Source organism: Podarcis raffonei, chromosome 14 (genome assembly GCF_027172205.1).
Source record: "Podarcis raffonei isolate rPodRaf1 chromosome 14, rPodRaf1.pri, whole genome shotgun sequence".
NCBI lineage: Eukaryota > Metazoa > Chordata > Lepidosauria > Squamata > Lacertidae > Podarcis > Podarcis raffonei.
Genome location: NC_070615.1, coordinates 26,319,483 through 26,338,684, shown reverse-complemented (window position 1 = coordinate 26,338,684; position 19,202 = coordinate 26,319,483). Strand labels below are relative to the sequence as shown.

At 47.3% G+C, this 19,202-nt stretch overlaps 2 protein-coding genes across 2 annotated transcripts; one reads left to right on the top strand and one right to left on the bottom strand.

Moving 5' to 3' along the window:
- Positions 1-4,605: 4,605 nt before the first annotated feature.
- Positions 4,606-16,755, top strand: CLN6 (CLN6 transmembrane ER protein). Its single transcript, XM_053365649.1, has 7 exons — positions 4,606-4,775; positions 8,068-8,182; positions 9,591-9,689; positions 11,685-11,873; positions 11,967-12,022; positions 14,043-14,168; positions 15,045-16,755. The coding sequence occupies exons 1-7, from the start codon at positions 4,723-4,725 to the stop codon at positions 15,334-15,336; spliced, it is 930 nt and encodes a 309-aa protein (XP_053221624.1). The 5' UTR covers positions 4,606-4,722; the 3' UTR covers positions 15,337-16,755.
- Positions 16,756-17,685: 930 nt separating this feature from the next.
- LOC128401939 (protein FAM162A-like) lies at positions 17,686-18,415 on the bottom strand. Its single transcript, XM_053365590.1, has one exon. It carries the CDS (start codon positions 18,413-18,415, stop codon positions 17,696-17,698), a length of 720 nt encoding a protein of 239 aa, XP_053221565.1. The 3' UTR covers positions 17,686-17,695.
- Between the last annotated feature and the right edge of the window lie 787 nt (positions 18,416-19,202).

Genomic DNA, 19,202 nt, shown 5'->3' with positions numbered 1-19,202 from the left:
CAGAACCCTGCCTGGAGAGCTACTGCCTTTGCCAACATCTGCCGGGGCAGCAATGTGAGTTGTAGTGTACAGACAATATTGAGCCAGATGAATCAGTGGTTTGACTCTAGAAGGCAGCTTCCTCTCTTCCATGGTTGTGTAAATTCGGCTTTCTCAACTAGAACTGTCCATTGGTGTAAGGTAAAGGTAAAGGGACCCCTGACCATTAGGTCCAGTCGTGACCGACTCGGGTTGCGGCGCTCATCTCGCTTTATCGGCCGAGGGAGCCAGTGTACAGCTTCTAGGTCATGTGGCCAGCATGACTAAGCCGCTTCTGGCAAACCAGAGCAGCACACGGAAACGCCGTTTACCTTCCCGCTGGAGTGGTACCTATTTATCTACTTGCACTTTGACGTGCTTTCGGACTGCTAGGTTGGCAGGAGCAGGGACCGAGCGATGGGAGCTCACCCCGTCGTGGGGATTTGAACCGCCGACCTTCTGATAGACAAGTCCTAGGCTCTGTGGTTTAACCCACAGCGCCACCTGCGTCCCTATCCATTGGTGTAAACATTAGTATAAAGCTTGCCTTTTCTCTGTAAACCCCTCCTTTGGGCTTGCTTCCATCCAGTCAACAGACATGCACAGAGCAGTGACTCCCACAAAAACACAGCAGGGGGAGAGGGCTCCTCCAAGGGCAAGTCACACTCTTTCAAACACTTAAGACAATTTTGAGTAAAAAAGGGAAATGTGTCTCTCATTTTAAACCATATGCTACTGTAGTCAGAAGTCTAAAAGACATTTGTCTTAAAGGTTTGATGGTGCCAGAAAAGATTTGGAAGTCAGAATAAGGGAAACTGGCAGGTGAATGCTGGAATGGTCCTTGCTGGCTTTATGAGACCACCACAGTATAAACAAACACCTGCACCTCTTTGCACCTGCCAAATGTAGTGGGGACAGGTTTGATATCCCCTTGAACAGGCAGTGGTGTTCCTTCTGCAGACACTGGCTAGTGGCATTTCTCCTCTTCCTCCTCTCCTAGGAACATAGGAAGCTGCCTTATACAGAGTCAAACAATGAATCCATCTAGCTCAGTACTGTCAACACTCACTGGCAATGACTCTCCAAGTTTTGGCCAAGGGACTCTCCAGCCCCATCTAGCAATGCCAGGGATTGAACCCAGGACCATCTGCATGCAAAACCGATGCTTTGCCACTGCACAATGGCCCTCCCTCCGCTTTTTTGTTGCAGACACAGGTATCTGTTTCCTGAGGCTTTCAGGGGGACCCACCTATTGTCACGAACTAGTCATTTGCTGGAGCCAGCTGACACGGTCAGTAATGCGATCTTGCTAATTGGACCCAGGGCCTGTTTGGTGCAATTGTTTTGCCATGGTTTCAGTAACAACAAAATTAATAGTTAATTGGAAGTCATGCAACAGGAGCCGCTGCCAGCTGTGGAAACTGTGCAAGGGCAATGCCATGCATTATGCATGGGAGGAATGGCCTGGTTGTGCCATGTGGTTCTTTGGATGGGGTGCGCATCAAAGAGGTGGCAGCAGGAGGAAGGATGGGGAGCACAAGTCGCCCTCCTGAAACACACAACGTTTGTGTATATTCTCCTCCTCCGTTCGTCTGGCCTCTGGCTGTGTACACAATCCTGTTTAGTACTCACAGCTCAAACTATGGAACTCGCTCCTGCAGGAGGCAGTCATGGCCACAAACTTGGATGGCTTTAAAAAATGTTTGGACAAATTCATAGAGGATAAGGTCATCAGTGGCTACCAACCACAATGGCTACGCTTTGCCTCACCCTTCAGAGAGAGTAATGCTTTTGAAAACCAGATGCAGGAACCTGCAGGTGGGGAGAGTGTTGTTGTGCTCGAGTCCCGCTTGCAGGTTTCCCACAGCCATCTCGTTGGCTACTGTGAGAACAGGATGCTGGACTAGATCAGCCATTGGCCTGATCCATCAGGCTCTTATGTTCTCCATGCCCAGTGTTGCTTTGGAAAGTGGTGTTCACATGGCATTAACCACACCCCATATCTGTGTTATGAGCTATACTATCCTGCATCTATCCTGTTGCTTCTTACGAAATACTGCACTTGGATGTGTTTCCCCGCAAACCATCTTGGATCTAAATTGCAAAAAAAGAATGACCTCGCTGCATTATATGCCAGCAATGTGTGCATAGCCCTCCGCTCCCTTATCTTCCCCTAATCTCCCAGGGTGGATAATCTGATGGTGATTATCCCAAGAGGCATCAAATCCATCACTCAAAGGTTCAGCCCGGCATGCAGAGACCTTGTGTCACAGATGCAGGGCACAGACTCAAAAGATTTCCACGCTTTTGATCTACGTACTGCGAATACAGCTTCTCTCTGCCAGAAATGTTGCTTTGGGTCATAGGACTGACTGCTCCAATTAGAATGAAATCCCTTTAAGTAATAGAAACGTACAGTTGGAGGGGGCCATGAGAGTATCTAATCCAACCCCCTGGAAGGCCTTATTGTGTTGTGAGGGATGACCCTACCATTGGGCAAAGTGAGGCAGCATTTTGTTTGATTGTTGCAACCTGCCTTGGGATCATGATTTCATGATGGGCAGGCTAGAAATTGGAGCAACAGATGCCACTGTGGCTACATGCCAGCTATGCAAAAGGCAGAAGCTTCTACGCCCCGCCTCCCGCACCTCTCTCCATCCTCCTTTCAGAGAAGCAAAAGGCATTTTAAAGGACACCACCTAGACAAAAGGAATGGGTGGAAGGAACAGTTAGCAAGGGGGTGGCCCCAAAGGCCACATTCACCCCACCCTGCCTTTAGTTCTCCACACTTTTTGTAGAGGGAAGTTGGAAGAGTCTTGGTGGGCCTGAGCTAAGATGTTGCCAACCTTATTTTCCTAGCAGAGCTCACATGCCATTAATAGTCGCACAGAAATATACAGTAATCAGAACTTTTCTCACACCTGCTCTCCATACCAGCAAATGCTTCACTGCTGAAATGGAGCAGGGTGCCATTTAAATAGGGTTGCCAAAAATCAGAAAGTGAAAATCCGGACACTAATGTTGAGCCCGTTTTTTTGGCAGATTTGTTGAGTTAGTTAGTTAGTTAGTTAGTTAGTTAGTTAGGCCAAAGTTGTTGAGCCAAAAATCTAATTTAAAAAAGAAAGTTTTGGAGCTATTTTTTTAAAAAGTTTGCCCAAATCTACACTTCCAACATGGGTTGCCATACGTCCGGACATTTCAGCGATTTCCACCCAGATATTGTTTCCGACGGCCAAGTCCCAGCTATGTCCAGGAAATTCCAGACGTATGGCAGCCCTAATTTAAATTGAATCCAAGAAAGCATGAGCCATCCTGGATCGGACTGAAAGTCCATCTACTTGGAGCTCCCGTTGCCAGCAGTGGTTGCCCAGGTGCATCCAGGAATCCTGTAAGCAGGGAAAATATATTAAAATATTTCCAAGTTTGCATGTTAATATATTGTAGCAGAATTGACTGCTCCCTCCTATAAAAGAATTAATTGATTGAAGTCTGCCAAGGCTTTCATGCACAAAAAAAGCACATCAGCACTGTGTAATCATCAAAGTATTTACAAGGCTTCTACTCTGGGCATCTGGCAATGGTGGTTCCATCCCCCTGTGGGTGGGACAGGACAATAGGAACAAGGCAATCCCTCCCAAATTTATCCATTTAACTCCTAAAGCCACCTTTGCCAAGTGGGTGCTCTCCAGGTACTGCTGAACTACAAACCACAGTTCCTAGGATTGTTTGGGGAAAGCCATGAATCTCTTTATCCCCCAAATCTTTTTATCGTTTTCAGTTATTTATTCAAGAAGCAAAAATCAATATTCAACAATCCATCCCACCTTACACAGAAGCACCAAATTTCCATTTAATTACATTTAACTTTTTTAATCATTTCAATTTTTAAAGAAAGGTCTCATTCTGCAAGTTGCCATGTGTCTTCGGAGGCCTATAACCACGCTCTATCAGTGTTGCATATGCAGTAAAACTGTTCCAAGCAGATTGAAAAGTAGCGATTTTCTTGTCTGTTCGACTCTTTTGGACGTTGATCGTCAGTTTGTCCCTTAAATCCGAGAGTTGTGAGAACCCGATCTCAAACAGGTCTGCGTTTAGAGTCTTCCAATACCTTGCAATAGTAAGCAGCGCAGAAACCGTCAGGTGAGTAATGAGATCCTTGTGGGAAAGTGGCTGGGCAGTTTCTGAATAACAAAATAATAACAGGATGGCAAAAATGTTAGGATCCAAAGGGACAGCTTGTGCTGTGATAAGGCCCGCTATTTAAAGCAAATCTTAAGAGTGCTTTTAAAAGTCTCGCGTGGTTGCCACCGGTCTATCCAGCGGTTGTCAAGGACTCCAACTCCCAACAGTCTCCTCGCACAGCTAATGCTGAGGGATGATGGGAGTTGGAGTCCGGCCACTCCTGGCGGGCAACGAGCAGACCTAGAGCATGTGCAGAGTTCCTTTCCGCCTCCTGGCGTTCCCGCGCCTCTCCCGTGCGTAAAGGCGCGCAGCCACTGCTGCTGGTGATGGCGGCGGCCGGGCTCTGCTGAGCCTCGGAAGAGGCGGGCCCGGCCCTGCCCCGGCCGCTTGGCCCCGCCTCGCCCCCTCCCCGCCCTCCTCCTTCCCGAGCGAGCATGGAGAGCCGCGGCGGAGAGGAAGGCTCCCGAGCTCGGGGGCGCCCGCAGGAGACGCGCTAGGCCAGGCAGCCCCAGCGCCCTCCCCATGTCGGGCGTGCGGAGGCGGCAGGCGGCCGGGGGGGTCTCGTCGTCGGGCAGGTGAGTCGCCCCTCGGGAAAGGGGAGATGCTCCCAATCCAGCACCCTCCAAGCCCCTCCGCCCCTGGGTGCTGCCCGTTGGTCCAGCCGCTCAGGAGGCTGCTTGGGCTGCAGCGCAGCCCTATGGCTCTGCAAGCGTGGGGAGACGTAGGTCTCTGCCCCGAAGGCGCTGCAGCGCTTCTCTGTTGCGCCGGGCAGAGATTGAGGAAGGCGCCTGGGGAAGCCGTACGCGCAGGGACAGGCAGGACAGAGCGAGTGGAGCCTCGCAGGCAAGAGGCCACTTGCTCCAAAGTGCGGCCAGAATCAGGGCCTTCTGATCAGGGACCCTCCCCACATTTGCACATTATCCTATCATTGCTTGTGGTTTAGACGGTGTTTCGCAACGCCGACTTCTTTGCATGGAATCGTTTTAGGTGCGGGCCGATTTCCCCCGCCCACCCCACATTTTGCAAGGCTGGTTCTTATCTGTGGTGAAATCCTTACAGTAGCTGTACTTTGAAAAAAAGGATTTCCCTGAGCAGGCAGGTCTCGTCCCCTCGCGGCGGAATATATCGTGCAAGGCATGACAGTAGCAGGAATTAATGAAAGGCCTCTTATAAGCCCCGAGGATCAACGACTTTCCTCGCTGATTTTTTTTCTTTAATACTGGATGGATTTAATCCGTGTTCTGAGACAGAATCTCATGCTTTTCCTAGAATAAATTTCTGCGACCCACTTGCCATGCTGTAGCAGAGTTTCCAAACAGAAACATTTTTGTCTTGGTGCTGTGTATATTTTAACTTTGTTTTATTATGAAAATTTGTGGTTGTTTAATTTGTTTGTGAACCGCCTTGGTAATTCCTATTCGGAATGAAAGCTGGTACATAAATTCCTTGAATTGACTAATAAATTGGTATGCATTTTTGAAAGCCTTCCACCAACACCAGCACCCTGAAAAATTCTTTATTTCAGTCTGATGGAAGAAACTGCATCATATCACGTTTTTTAAAACCAGCTGAAGTTCTGTAGAAGACTTCAGTCCTCTGAGGGTAGTATCTGGGACCTTCTCTATGGAGTTCAAATTTAAACTAGATCCAGCTCTAGAATTCCAGAACCATCCCAAATACTTAGTTAATGAATCTGTTAAGTGTCACTCTCTCACTTGTTATATTTTAATTTAATTCTTCATTCTAGACAATTTGTGTACTGCTTAATTACAATCTTATCTGATCGCATCAGTGTCTAAATAAATGACAAGAAGGCTTTTATGGGCAAAGGGGCTACTTCAAAGCAGCCTTCCCCAACCTAGTTTTAAGTGGCCCCCGCCAACATTTTTGGGCTTCCATCAGGCCCAGCCAGCACAGCTTTATTGTAGTCCAAAACATCTGGAGGGCAGCAGTTTGGGAAAGGTTGCATCTAAGCCCAGAAAGCCCCTCTCTTTTGTCTCCCCATAAAACATGCATTAAAGCTGACTTTCCACAGTAGGAGGCAGCAGTGCTTCTGAATAAAACTATTGTTGGGAACCACGGGAGCGAAGAGGGCTTTTATGCTGGGGTCCTGCTTGTGGACAGGCACTGTGAGAATAGGATGCTGGACTAAATGGGCCACTGGCCTGATCCAGCAGGGCTCTTATATGATGAGCTTCTTGAGTAAGAGACAAGAGACCTCTGATGGGGAGGGACAGCCATCCCAAGAGACATGAGTTTTGTAGCACTTTAAAGATGGAGGATGTCTCTCAGTGGCTGCTAACCCTGATGCCCGTGTTCTGCCTCCACCATCAGAGGTAGTGATGCTTCTGAATACCAGTTGCTGCAAACTGCAGGAGGAGAAAGTGCTCTTGTGCTCAGGTCCTGCTTGCGAGCTTCCCACAGGCATCTTTTTGGCCGCTGAACAAGATGCTGGATGGGGCCCCTGTTGCAAGGCCCTTCTGTGTAGCCAAAGGCCTTTGTTGACTAAAGGTAAAGGGACCCCTGACCATTAGGTCCAGTTGCGGACGACTCTGGGATTGCGGCGCTCATCTCACTTTATTGGCTGAGGGAGCCGGCGTACAGCTTCTGGGTCATGTGGCCAGCATGACTAAGCCACTTCTGGCAAACCAGAGCAGCGCACGGAAACGCCTTTTACCTTCCTGCTGGAGCAGTACCTATTTATCTACTTGCACTTTGACGTGCTTTCGAACTGCTAGGTTGGGAGGAGCAGGGACCGAACAACAGGAGCTCACCCCGTTGCGGGGATCCAAACTGCCAACCTTCTGATTGGCAAGTCCTAGGCTCTGTGGTTTAACCCACAGCACCACCCACTAAATGCTCTGAATTCTTTGTCAGAGAAGAGCTGGTTTTACCCAGTAAACCTGGACATTGGGGTTAACTGGCAGAAATGGGGAGAACTTGAGTTAACCAAAGGTGGTCCAGCAGGTGACCAATTCCACTCTTTGTTGGCCAAGGTATAATCTTCTCCCCACCCACCACCCCGGTATTTTGACATAGCCCTACTGCAACTTTCACCAACATGCCTCCCTCCAGAAGTTTCTTAATCTAGCTTCCATCAGGCCACATCAAGGCCAGTGGGATGGTGGGGGTGCCAGCTTGGGGAAGGTTGCTCTGTTGCATTGAGTACCACAGGTTAACCCTGTGTGGGTGTGAAAACTTCCTTTTGTTTGCACTTGTGTTTGTAAGTTGCACGTAACATTATTACTATTTAATGTATTTATAACCCACCTTTCATCCAAACTGGGATCCAAGGCAGCTTCCAACATTTAAAAACATTGTAAAATACAAAATTATTTTTAAAAAAGCTACCTAAAAAAATCATTAAAATATACCAAAACACGTTTTAGAACCAGCAATTCAAGTACAATTTGCCCAGTGATCAGCGTCGCCTGCTCCTCAGTTTCCAAGGTGAGTCTGAACAGGAAGGTGGAAGGATGACAAAGGCTGGCAGAAGGATAACAAAGAAGGAGCCAGTCTGACCTCTCTTGGGAGGGAATTCTGCAATATGGGGGCATCCACAGAAAAGGCACCCTCTCATGTGACCACCAACCTTGCCTCTGATGGTGATGGGACTGAGAGAAGGTGCTTATCTTAGCACCCAGGCAGATTCATGTAGGAAGGTACGAGATTTCAGGTAGCCTGGACCCAAGTCATAGGGATTTATAGGTTCTAACAAGCACTTTGAATTGTGCCCAGAAAGTTGTTTTTGCAGGGGAGTAACCTGTTTCCTGTCACTGGTCTGAATCAGCATTCTGGGCCAGCTGAAGCTTCCAAACACTTTTTAAAGCTCTTTCTTTACTATTGAATAATTGTTCTCCTTGGCAGGCATGGAGTGGCTCAAGAGGAAGACGCCTGCAGGAACCCCCGGTTTCATTTCGACTTGTGGTTTTATTTCACTCTGCAGAACTGGGTGCTGGATTTTGGGCGCCCCATTGCCATGGTGAGTGCCGCTGCATTTTCATTGCCATCTGGTGGCTGTTAAAAATGTGGGTTCCGGGCAGAAAGAGGTTGGTCACTCTATGTGACCAGGGGGCAGGGAGCAACGACAAATTTTGGTGGCAGCATTTGGAATTCCTCAGAACCAGGAATTGTCAGTTCCTCAGTTCCTCACATGTTAGAAGATTTAGAACAGACAACAGAAAGTACACAGTGCCTTAGTTAAACTCTGGAATTCCATGTGATGCAGTGATGGACCCCAACTTAGCTGGCTTTAAAAGGAAATTAGGCAAATTCAGGGAGGGTGAGGTTACCCATGGCTAGTAGCCATGATGGCTGTGCTCAGTTTCAAAGGCAGCATGCCTCTGAATGCCAACATCTGGGAATCACAAGTTGGGAGAGTGCTGTTGCAGCCAGGGACCAGCTTTGGGGCTTCCCTTTGAGGCATCTGTGAGAACAGCTGGATGAGATGGGCCACGTGCTTGATCCAGCTGCAGGGCTCTTCTTACATCCATAAATTCCTGGGACAGCATTACCCAGGCAGCCTTTTCTTTGGAAGAGAGAACGCTAGAGATTTTGAAATACATGCTTTATTTACAAGTAGACTATACATGAAGGTAAGCTGTGTGTGCTCCTGTTAAGCAGTAGATCTGATATTCCTTGGGAGAGAGAAGCCTCTCAAGGTGCCTTCCGTGCAGTGTCTCTACCTGTTCCCAATATGAATATAAGAAGAGGCCTGTTGGATCAGGCCAATGGCCCATCTAGTCCAGCATCTTGTTCTCACAGTAACCCAAGCACAAAGCACTCCCCCCCCCCAGCCTTCACTATATGGGCACAAACTTCCGAAAAAGCTCTGTTAGCTGGCAGGAATGTAGGGGGCAATTGTAAGGGGTGGGGGTGTTCATCCTTCCTTGTGCCTGGAAATCCTCCCCCACTACCACTGCCCTTCATTTTTGGGGCAACATGGGGTTAGGAACTGGTGTTTTCTTGATCATGGTTAGAGTCACAGGCTTGGACCTGGGAGACCAGGGTTCAAATTCCCACTTGGCCATGAAGCTCATTGGGTGACCTTGGGCCAGTCACTGCCTTTCAACCTAACCTACCTCATAGGGTTGTTGCGGGGATAAAATGGGAAGAGAACCAAGTATACCACCTTGATCTCCTGGGTGGGAGGGAAGCAGGATGTAAATGCAATGAATGAATGAATGAATGAATGTGGTGGTCTCTTTTTCATTTACTGCAATCTCTGTTGCGCTTGGGTTTTGCTGCACAAAAGCAGGAAGGAAATGGCTTTTGTGGCCAGCCTTGACAAAAAGTCCATATAACAATATAAAACTAAAAAAGAAGTCCACTGCTCATTGTGGGCTGCCAGTGATGAAACTCATCCCTTCTTCCGTTTTCCATTCTTTCAGATTGTGCTTCCGTTGGAATGGTTTCCCCTGAACAAGCCAAGTGCTGGAGATTATTTTCACATGGCTTACAATGTCATAACGCCCTTTATTCTTCTGAAGGTAAATTTTTGAGCTGAGATCTGTTTGTGTGTTTTGGAAGGCTGAATAGCAGGAATAACGATCAGAGTGGAAAGTGAATTCTCCGAAACGATGGTGCTCAGAAGTAGTGCTGTGCCAAAATTTTTATCATGTTCACTTATTCGTGCCACCAGTTAATGAGAAAAGAAATTGCACCAGAGGAGAGAAAATTTCAATGAAATGCTCATGGGTGGCATTCAGGGTTTCTGTTGTGCTCACCTTACTCTTGAGATTGTTCATGAGAGTCTGTTCTTTCATTGTGCAAATCATCTTGCCAGTGGTCTGCTTCACAGCTTTCTTAGGTGACCGCTCTCTGGTTAAAAGTTCAGGGGAAAACATCATAAAGTAACTCCTCCTGTGTAGCTTTTTCAGATCGGGAGGCTGCAGGCAGGCTGCAGAAACATTTACTGGAGAGATAAACACAAATGCCACCTCTCAATTGCATAGTAAGCTCAAATCCCCACACCTTTTGAAATTCTAAAGTGCCGTGTTAATGAGGTAGAACTATGGAAGACTCTTGTGGCTAAGGAAGAAAACTTCAACGAAATCGGAGGACAGATTTTGGCACAGTGCTTCTCGGAACACACACTGATACAGCCAAATGTCACTGTTAACATGGTAGAGCTTCATGATTGTGATGGGTGTCATCGGGTAGTGCTGCTTGCATTTCACATCATCAGTTTAACAAATGACAATAGCTCTCCAAGAAGCATGTTACTAATGGCAAATGTCAAGCTTGGAGTTGGCATCTCAGAGCCCAGCAAAGTAAACTCAGCCATGGTAGCATTCACCAATGACAACCTTCCCCAAGCTTTTGATGTTGTTGGGCTCTGACTACCATAATCCCTAACCATTGGCCATGGTGGCCGGATCTTCTGGGTTTGGGGAGTTCAGAGCATCTGGAAGGCACCTGGTTTGGGAAAACTGGTCATGAAATATTAGATGGCATAACTGCAAATGCTTGCTATAAGTAAAGCAGCTTTTCTCTGGCAGAAAACTGGGGCTAAGCAATTAATAATACTTAGCATTTTTCTAGCTTTTTTTTTTTTAGTGATCACATATGTGATCTTGCTGTAATCCCTACAGCAGCTATGCGATGCAGCCCAAATGATTCAGCAAAATAAGCTGTCGGAGCAACCTGCTTTTGAGTGTCTATTCTCAGAGATAAACATTCAGATAAAAATGGTGTCAGAATAACTACATACGAAAGGCCTTGTTGAAACGCAAGCAGGTGGGTGACAATTGCTTGTGAGCTGAATAGATGCCCATTACAAGGTAAGTTTATATAGGGGTGTGTGTGTGTGTGTGTGTGTGTAAACACATTCGGGTCTTTGGAACTAGTGAGGATGTTTTCTGCAATAGTTAGGTCAGTGTGAATGTTTAGGTTTCTGAACCATAGGAACTGGAATTACTCTTTTTCCCTGGCTTCAACTCTAACATAAGTTAATTTGGGACCAGACTCATCATTTCATTCTGCCTTATATGACTTAATGGCCAGTGTTGCCTTTACAATTTGATATGAAATTGCATTTCAAGAGCTTTGCAGATTGGGGTGGGGGTGGAATCAGCCACTGGTTGTGGGGCACAGGAACACTCTCAAATAGTGCAGTGGAGGCAATGGAATTCGCCGCTTCTGCTGAGTGGTGCTTTTGATCCTTCAGCCTAATGCATAACAATCAATTGCTTTGAGTGGAAAGGGTGGCTGGATTAGTTGCAGGTCAGTGGAGGCTGCAGTTCTGCTTTTCAATTTTTAATTTTTAAAATAGTCATTTCCTTTAGGAAACAAATGAAATTAAAAACAAATGAAATTAAGAAAATCATTGGAACCCAAGAACTGTGCGTCCTGTCTACAGGATGTTTCCAGCTCTTGCCTGAGGAAGAGAGGGGTGTGTGTGTGTGTGTGTGTGTGTGTGTGTGTGTGTGTAGGGCAGGGTTTGATTGTCTCTCCATGTTCTTGAGAGGAGTTTTCCATTGCAGCTCATCGAAAGGTCCCCCAAGACTCTCCCACGGTCCATGGTGTACATCTGCATCATCACCTTCGTCATGGGAGCCAGCATCCACCTGGTGGGGGACTCTGTCAACCACCGGCTGATCTTCAGCGGCTACCAGCTCCACTTGTCCGTCCGGGAGAACCCCATCATCAAAAACCTCAAGCCGGAGACACTGGTAACGAGAGGTTTTGGTACTTCCTGCCTGTTTTGTTTCTGCTGCTGGTTGGGAAACTTGCATTGGCTTGACTCTCATTTCCTTCCTTTCCAGATTGATTCATTTGAACTGCTGTATTATTATGATGAATATCTGGGCCATTCAATGTGGTAAGTAAACTGCAGGGCATTTCCCGTGCATCAGGTTGGGGTATTGTGTTGGCGTTCCTCGCTCCCGCCCCCCTTTTCTTGGAGGAGAAAATGCCACTCAATAATAATTCCTATTTTATTTCATAAAATCTATACACCATTTAATTGTAAAAAAAAAAGCTTACAAAGAAAATAAAACAATAATATCATCAGTAAAAACAACTCTTTAAAAGATTCAAGGGATAAAATCAGTAATAAACTAAAAACAGATCAAATCCATCACCAACATTTACATCTCTTGGTAGGCTTGTCTAAACAAAAATGTTTTTAGCAGGCGTCAAAGGGAGCACAGCAAAGGCATCTGTCTGATGTCAAGAGGCGGGGAGTTCCAAGTGCAGGTGCTGCCATACTAAAAGATCAAGTGCTTACAAATGTGGAACTGATATGATGTGGCACTTGTAACGGGGCCAGTTCCACCAATCAAAACAGCTGAGTGAGCATTTAAGGGGTAAGGCAATCTTGCAGGTGAACTGGTCCCAGGTTGTTAAGGGCTTTATATACTAATAGCAACATCTTGAACCTTGTGCCTCTTTTTCAATTGGTTCCCAAAAATCATTTATGACAATTAAAATCTTGGCTTGGTTCCCTCTCCTCCACAAAAGGTTTTTAATTAAACTCTGCACATCTCTTTTGGCTTGATCCCTTGTGGAGGTACATTTTACAGATCTCTCTCTCCCACATTTTTGGGGGGGGGGGCGGGGAGGATTTTTTCGCCCCCTATTAACAGTAGCATAAGAAGTCCGTTTCTGGTTGTGTCCGCATTTCGCTCTCAAACAGTCCTGACAGGAGGAAGGCGTGACTTTAGAAGGCACATACATAAATGATCCTCCACTGGGAAGTGGAGGGGAGAGCAGCAGTAAGGACCCAAAATGAAATGAGCATTCTGGATTTAACAGCGATAGGCAGCTTGAATGGATAACCTTTTCTTCTGTTGCGTGTGTTCCCTGGTAAAATTGGTGACATTTATCCCTGGCTAATATGCGGCAGAATTTGGCTCAGAGAGACTTGACGTCTTTGGTTCTGGTTATTGACCTGTGATGCTAGCCACTACCCTGGGCTGCGGAAGGAGCAGTGAAATGTTCTTGCTGCCTCTTAACTTCTGCATAAAACCTGGAAGACGTCAGCTTGCATGAGAGGCCCCCTTGCGCTTTTCTCCTTAAGCCATTTCTCGCATCCAGTTCTACCCAGACGTCTCTCGCTGACCTCCCCAGAAGCTCTGTGTTATCTCCCAAATCAATTGTGCTTTCATTCGTTCGTGTGGCCATGGGTGGTTGCCAGCTGCGATTAGATAACAAACCGAGCATCTAAGCCAGCCCCTGCTTTTACTTGATTAAGAGCTAGGGTTAAAGTCAGCGGTTAGTTAGAACAGCCTCCCCCACCAACTGGGGATGATGGGAGTTGTAGTCCAAGACATCTGGAGGTCAAATTCACAGAGGAGAGGGCTATCATTGGCTACTGGCCACAATGGCTGTGCTCTGCCTCCACATTTGGAGGCAGCAATGCTTCTGAATGCCACTTGCTGGAAACCACAGGAGGGGAGAGGACTCTTTTTCTTAGGTCTTGCATGTAGGTTTCCCACTGGCATCTGGGTGGCCACTGTAAGAAGAGAATGCTGGACTAGATGAGCCACTGGCCTGAACCAGCCAGACTCTTCTTATAAGGGCAAGGATTGCCTGCCTGCCTGCCTGCCTACTTGCTGAATGAATGAATGAATGAATGAATGAATGAATGAATGAACTTTCTGGCTCTCAGGGCTGTAAGGAGCAGCTTGAAACCATCTGCAGAGGACCTGGTCAGATCTCTGGGAAAGGGGACAGAGCACAGACCTTTACTACCACAATGCTCTTGTTCAGAGACTTCAGCCAGTCTTCATGCTGTTACAGCTGAAGCAAAGAACCCCTCTTTTCTGCATTAAATCTGGGGAGGGGCCTGTTGACAGTGTCTGCTGATGGCTCCACTGCAATTGTGTTCCCTCTCGCAGGTACATCCCTTTCTTCCTTATCCTGTGCATCTATTTTTCCGGCTGCTTCATCCCCATTAAAGAAGAGCAGCAGAGGATACCTGTGGCTGCTTTACTCCTCATTGGGCCCAGCAGCCTCTATTACTGGTAAGTGAGCCAGGTGTGGCTTTGGAGAGGGAGAGGAGGGGGAAGTCATTTAGATGCCACACAGCTACATGAGGCCATGGGTGCATCATCGGGGGGGGGGGCAGCCAGTGTTCAAAGGCTACTGCGAACATCCTGAATCTTAACCAAGATCCCTAGTTGTAACTTGGAAGAGTAGAATTTGTTCCTCTTAAGTAACACACATCTGTTTTTAATTGTTTTTCTGGAATATTGTTTTTCTTCAAGGTTTTGCTGGTGCTGCTTTTAACTGTGGTGTAAAGTTGTTCTAGATCAGTGGTTCCCAAAGACCATGGTACAGCCCTTTGCGGGGGGGGCACTAAAAGACAGGGGGCACTGGAGGTGTAAATGACTATCAGACCTTGAAAAGCTGGTATCCCTGAATCAAGTTCATCAGTCTTGTTGAATTAATTAAGCTAGATAGCTTTATTTGGTTTTTAAAAAATAATTGTTAATTAATTACCATTTTGAATTTCATTGTGTTCTTATCTTCCTTAGAAGGGTCATGCAAACCGCTATTCTGAATCATTCTTTTTATAGGGTAGGTGGCCCACTAGGGATGAGTTTATGGAACCAAGGGGACGGTGGCCCGAAAAAGTTTGGGAAACACTGGTCTAGATCATTTCAGTAGTTATCACAACAATTGTTTGCAACCTGCCTTGATTCAAGATTTCCTACAGCAAGGCAGGGCACAAACGTCAGAAATAAACTGTGTGCTGGGAAGCCAACCTGGGAGACCTCTTACCTGAGAGGCATCTTCTTCTAGTGCTGAATGTCGTCGCCTTCCCCATCCGCCTGCTTTCTCTTCCCTGCTGTATGAAGAAGCTCTCTGACCCGCGTCCCTTTCCCCCCTGCTTGCAGGTACCTTGTCACGGAAGGGCAGATCTTCATCCTCTTCATCTTCACCTTCTTTGCTCTGATGGCTCTGGTGATGCACCAGAAGCGGAAAGGCTTGCTCATGGACAGCAACGGACGCTTCCTTTTCTACTCTTTCATCATCACACTGGTGTTGATCGCCCTGTGGGTCGGCTGGCTCTGGAACGACAAGATCCTCAGGAAGAAATACCCCGGCGTCATCTACATTCCGGAACCGTGGGCTTTTTACACCTTGCACATGAGTAACCTGCACTCTGCAAAGGGGGAGAGCATTTAACTTTGATTCTTTGGTTGGGGGGGGTGGAGAGAGAGAACTTGAAAATGCAGCCCTTGGCCCCAGTCTGCTCTGCTGCAAGCACCATTGAAGAGGGCATGATGTGTGCAGTGGATCAGGCCCACAGTACAGAGCAGGAGAAGTTCCTTTCTCCCCACCACCACCCAAAAAATTTTCAATGGCTAATCCTAATGTAGCTCAGATAAAGTCCTGCATTGTGATCCTATGCAGGTTTACATGGAAACAAGCTCCACTGAGTTCATTGGGGCCTACTGGCAAATAAAGCCAGGCCTACTCAGAAATAAATGCTGTTGAATTCAGTGAGGCTTCATGCCCATGTAAATTGGGTTAGGGTTGCAGCCTATGTCTGTTTAGGATCACAGCCTTAGTCCGTAATAAGGGCATGTGTGGGTTGTACAGAGAATTATTTACACCCATTGGGACCCACCATTGAACCTGAAATATTTGTCTGCTTGAGCTCTAGGTTTCTTCATCCTTCTGGTTCCTATGGCTGATAAAGTAACCTTGTAAACACATCAGCAGAGTCTGTGAGGATCTCAGAAACCAGAGAGGATCATCTCCAGCAGGCCTCCCATGGTCAGGGCAGGTTCAGCGCTATGCATACCCACTTGTTCCCCATTTTCCTTCCTGTGTCCTGCAGAATAAACTATGCAAAAGAGAAGTGAATCTGCTTCTTCCGAACAGTCTAGCTTAGTTCTCGCTGCCTTTTTATTAAACCCCAGGGTTGGGAGAGGCCCACCGATGTCTGTTTTTGGTTTTGAGAGCAGCTACTGCTGAAAATCTCAGCGGGAGTTGCTTTTTTGTTCTCTTTATCTTAATGGATTTTGAAATGCCCTCTGATCATTTTGCAAGAGGAAGAATACTGTTGATCCCACTGGGGACCCCACTTCTTAAACCACTCCGTAGAGCCCTGCTGGGCTCACCATCTGAAGCAGCTGGAGGGCACCAGGTTGGGGAAGGCTGTAGAAGAGGCAGGTGTGCGCGCACACACACACAGAGCCATGTTCAGAACCTCAAGAACGGCCACGGAGGCATACTGCACCGCTCTGATCACGCTCTGATCAGGAAGGCTAAATTTCTGCCACTTGTCGAAATGGATGTTTCCTCCTTGCCGCATGCCCTCTTTGTTCCACTGTCTGTTGTCCTCTCTATGCTTTTCCTCCCCTTTGATACTCAGGTAGAAAATTTTTAATTCTAAGGGAGGTGCACGGTTATTTCTTCAAAACTTTTTAAGGACTTGTTGAGTAGAACTTTCCTTTGTAACCTCAAATTCCTGGACTGAACCTTCATTGACTGTTCGCCTTCCATGACTTTGCCTTGTGTACATTTATCCTGAGTGTGATCCAAACTAAGTGGATGTAAAAGAGTTTGTTGGCAGAGAAATAAAAGTTTGCTAAAGTATTTGTGGGCTGAGATGTTTTTTTATTTTTAAAAAAGTTTTTTAATACAGACCAAGGTGGAATCTAGACACATATAAGAAACACTGTGAAATGCCTTTTTAAAAGCATTTTGAGAAATATATTGAATTTGCCATAAGCTCACCATTGCCAACTAGTGTCACATTTGTATAATGCACTTAAAACACACTTAAACCGTATCTGCAGCTATATAGTTAAGTCCCAAATCTCCATTTCCTGAACCTGGCCTGATAGCTATCTGACAGCCAGTGCAAGTCTTTCAGCTGCAGCATTATACAAGTGTTAAATAGCACTGGGTACAGGATGGTGCCCTGTGGCACCCAACAGCATAGTTGTCAGAGGGTCAAGAAATAATCACCCGGAAATCAACCCTGAGATAGACGTGGAACCGCTGCAAAACAGTGCCCATCTCACAGAACCTATTCAGGAGGATACCATGGCCAATGGAACCAAAAGCTGCTGAGAAAACAACAAAGAATGGCAAGGTCTCATTCCCCCTGTCCTCTCAATAAAAGTCATCCTTAAGGAAATCAAGCCTAATTCAATCCAATAAAGTCCCAGGCCTGAACCCTAATTGGAATGGGTCGATCTGATCAGTTTCATCCATGAGTACTTCCTTCTGTGTGGTGTTGGGTGCCACAACCTTCTCAATCCCCTTTCCCCCCAAAAGGGGTATTTGCAACCAAGCGGTAGGGGTCCAGGGACATTCTCAGGAGTGGTCATATTTCCACCTCTTTCAAGGGTATCGTACTTTAGGTTATGCGGCTTATTTATTTATTTATTTTTAAATAATTTTATTTTCTGGAAGCTCGGAAGCAACCCTTGACTAATGAATACGCCTTCCCTCAAGCCCCTCCTCCTCCTCTATAATTAAAAGATAACAATACATCTCATGCCTTCTGAAGTATTGTCCTTCCCCTTGACTATGGTTTGGCAGAGACACTCTGAGCGGCCTCCTCTCTCCAGCGAGCTTTTTTCTCCAGATTCTGGCTCGTCAGGGATTCGTGCCTCTCAACAGCCCGCTTCCCCAGAATGACCATCAGTATGCAGCCCATGATTGTCAAGGCAATCATTACGTAGCTGATCTTCACACGCATCTTGTTCCTCACTGCGTCAACCATCTCAAACGACACTGTTTCTGGTATATCCTCTTCTTTCTTGAAACGGCCCGTCCATAGCAACAACTTCTTGTCCCAGTCACTGGGCTTGTGTCCTGGAACTTTGAAAGAGGCTGAAGCCTGGGGTTTTGGCTTCTGCACATTCTCTGCTTGGGTTTTGCTGCACATCCTCCTGTTCACGAAGCGGCATGGTCCTCCACTTGCACGCAGAGCAGAAGGAAGACGTTTGTCCAAAATCCTGAAAACTACGCCAGTACATTCTGACTCCTCTCCCCCAGAATACTTTGCATTTCTCCCCCTTCTTCCTGCCAGGAGCTCCAAGTGTGCGGGGTGTCCAGAGTCGCCTCCTTTGGTCCCGCGAGGGAGGCCAGGCGGAGAGGCGGGCTGCGCCCCCTGAACCCGGGTCTCCCCGGCCGGCCCTTCGCCTCGGTGTCTCCCGGCCCCGCCGCCGCCGCCTCCCCTCCGAGGTCGGTCGGGCAAGGGCGAAGGCGAAGGCGCGGCAGAGCGGAGGCACTCACCCGCCATGGCCGCGCGGAAAGAGGCGCTTCGTCCCCGCCGAGGCCCCGCTCCCCGCTTACGAAACGCGCCTCGGAGGGGAAGGAAGGTCAGGAGCCGAGCCGAGCCGAGCCGAGGAGGAGCGGCATATTTATTTATTTAGCCAAACTTCCTTGTTTCCACATACAGCGGTACCTCTGGTCACATACGCTTCAGGTTACATACGCTTCAGGTTACAGACTCTGCTAACCCAGAAATAGTGCTTCAGGTTAAGAACTTTGCTTCAGGTTGAGAACAGAAATCATGCTCCGGCGGCGCGGCGGCAGCAGGAGGCTCCATTAGCTAAAGTGGTGCTTCAGGTTAAGAACAGTTTCAGGTTAAGAACAGACCTCTGGAACGAATTAAGTACTTAACCCGAGGTACTACTGTACTGCATTTGTTCAGGTGCTAAGAGCAATTGTCCCAAGGCATTGTTGATGCTTGAAAGGAAGATCCAAATGGTAGCCCTCCGCTCCCTAATTAATACAGGGCAAAATTCCCAGGAGATGTTATCCTTGCACAGTCACTATTCAGCTCAACTGGTTTGTAATTAAAAAACAGCAACTTGAGACCACCTGGGGCAGTCCTAGTTGTCTCTCGCTCTGCCGCCATTAACCGTCTCTCCTGCCTTCATGGCTAAGGCCCCCTCTGGATAAAAACCTATTTAATCCTAGCAACGCTTTGGGCAGTGCTTTTTTTTCTTGGGGGGGGGGGGAAAGGTGTCTGTACTCTCTGCCTGGAAATGGCTGGAGGAGGGACAGCCGAGTGGGGAAAAGGA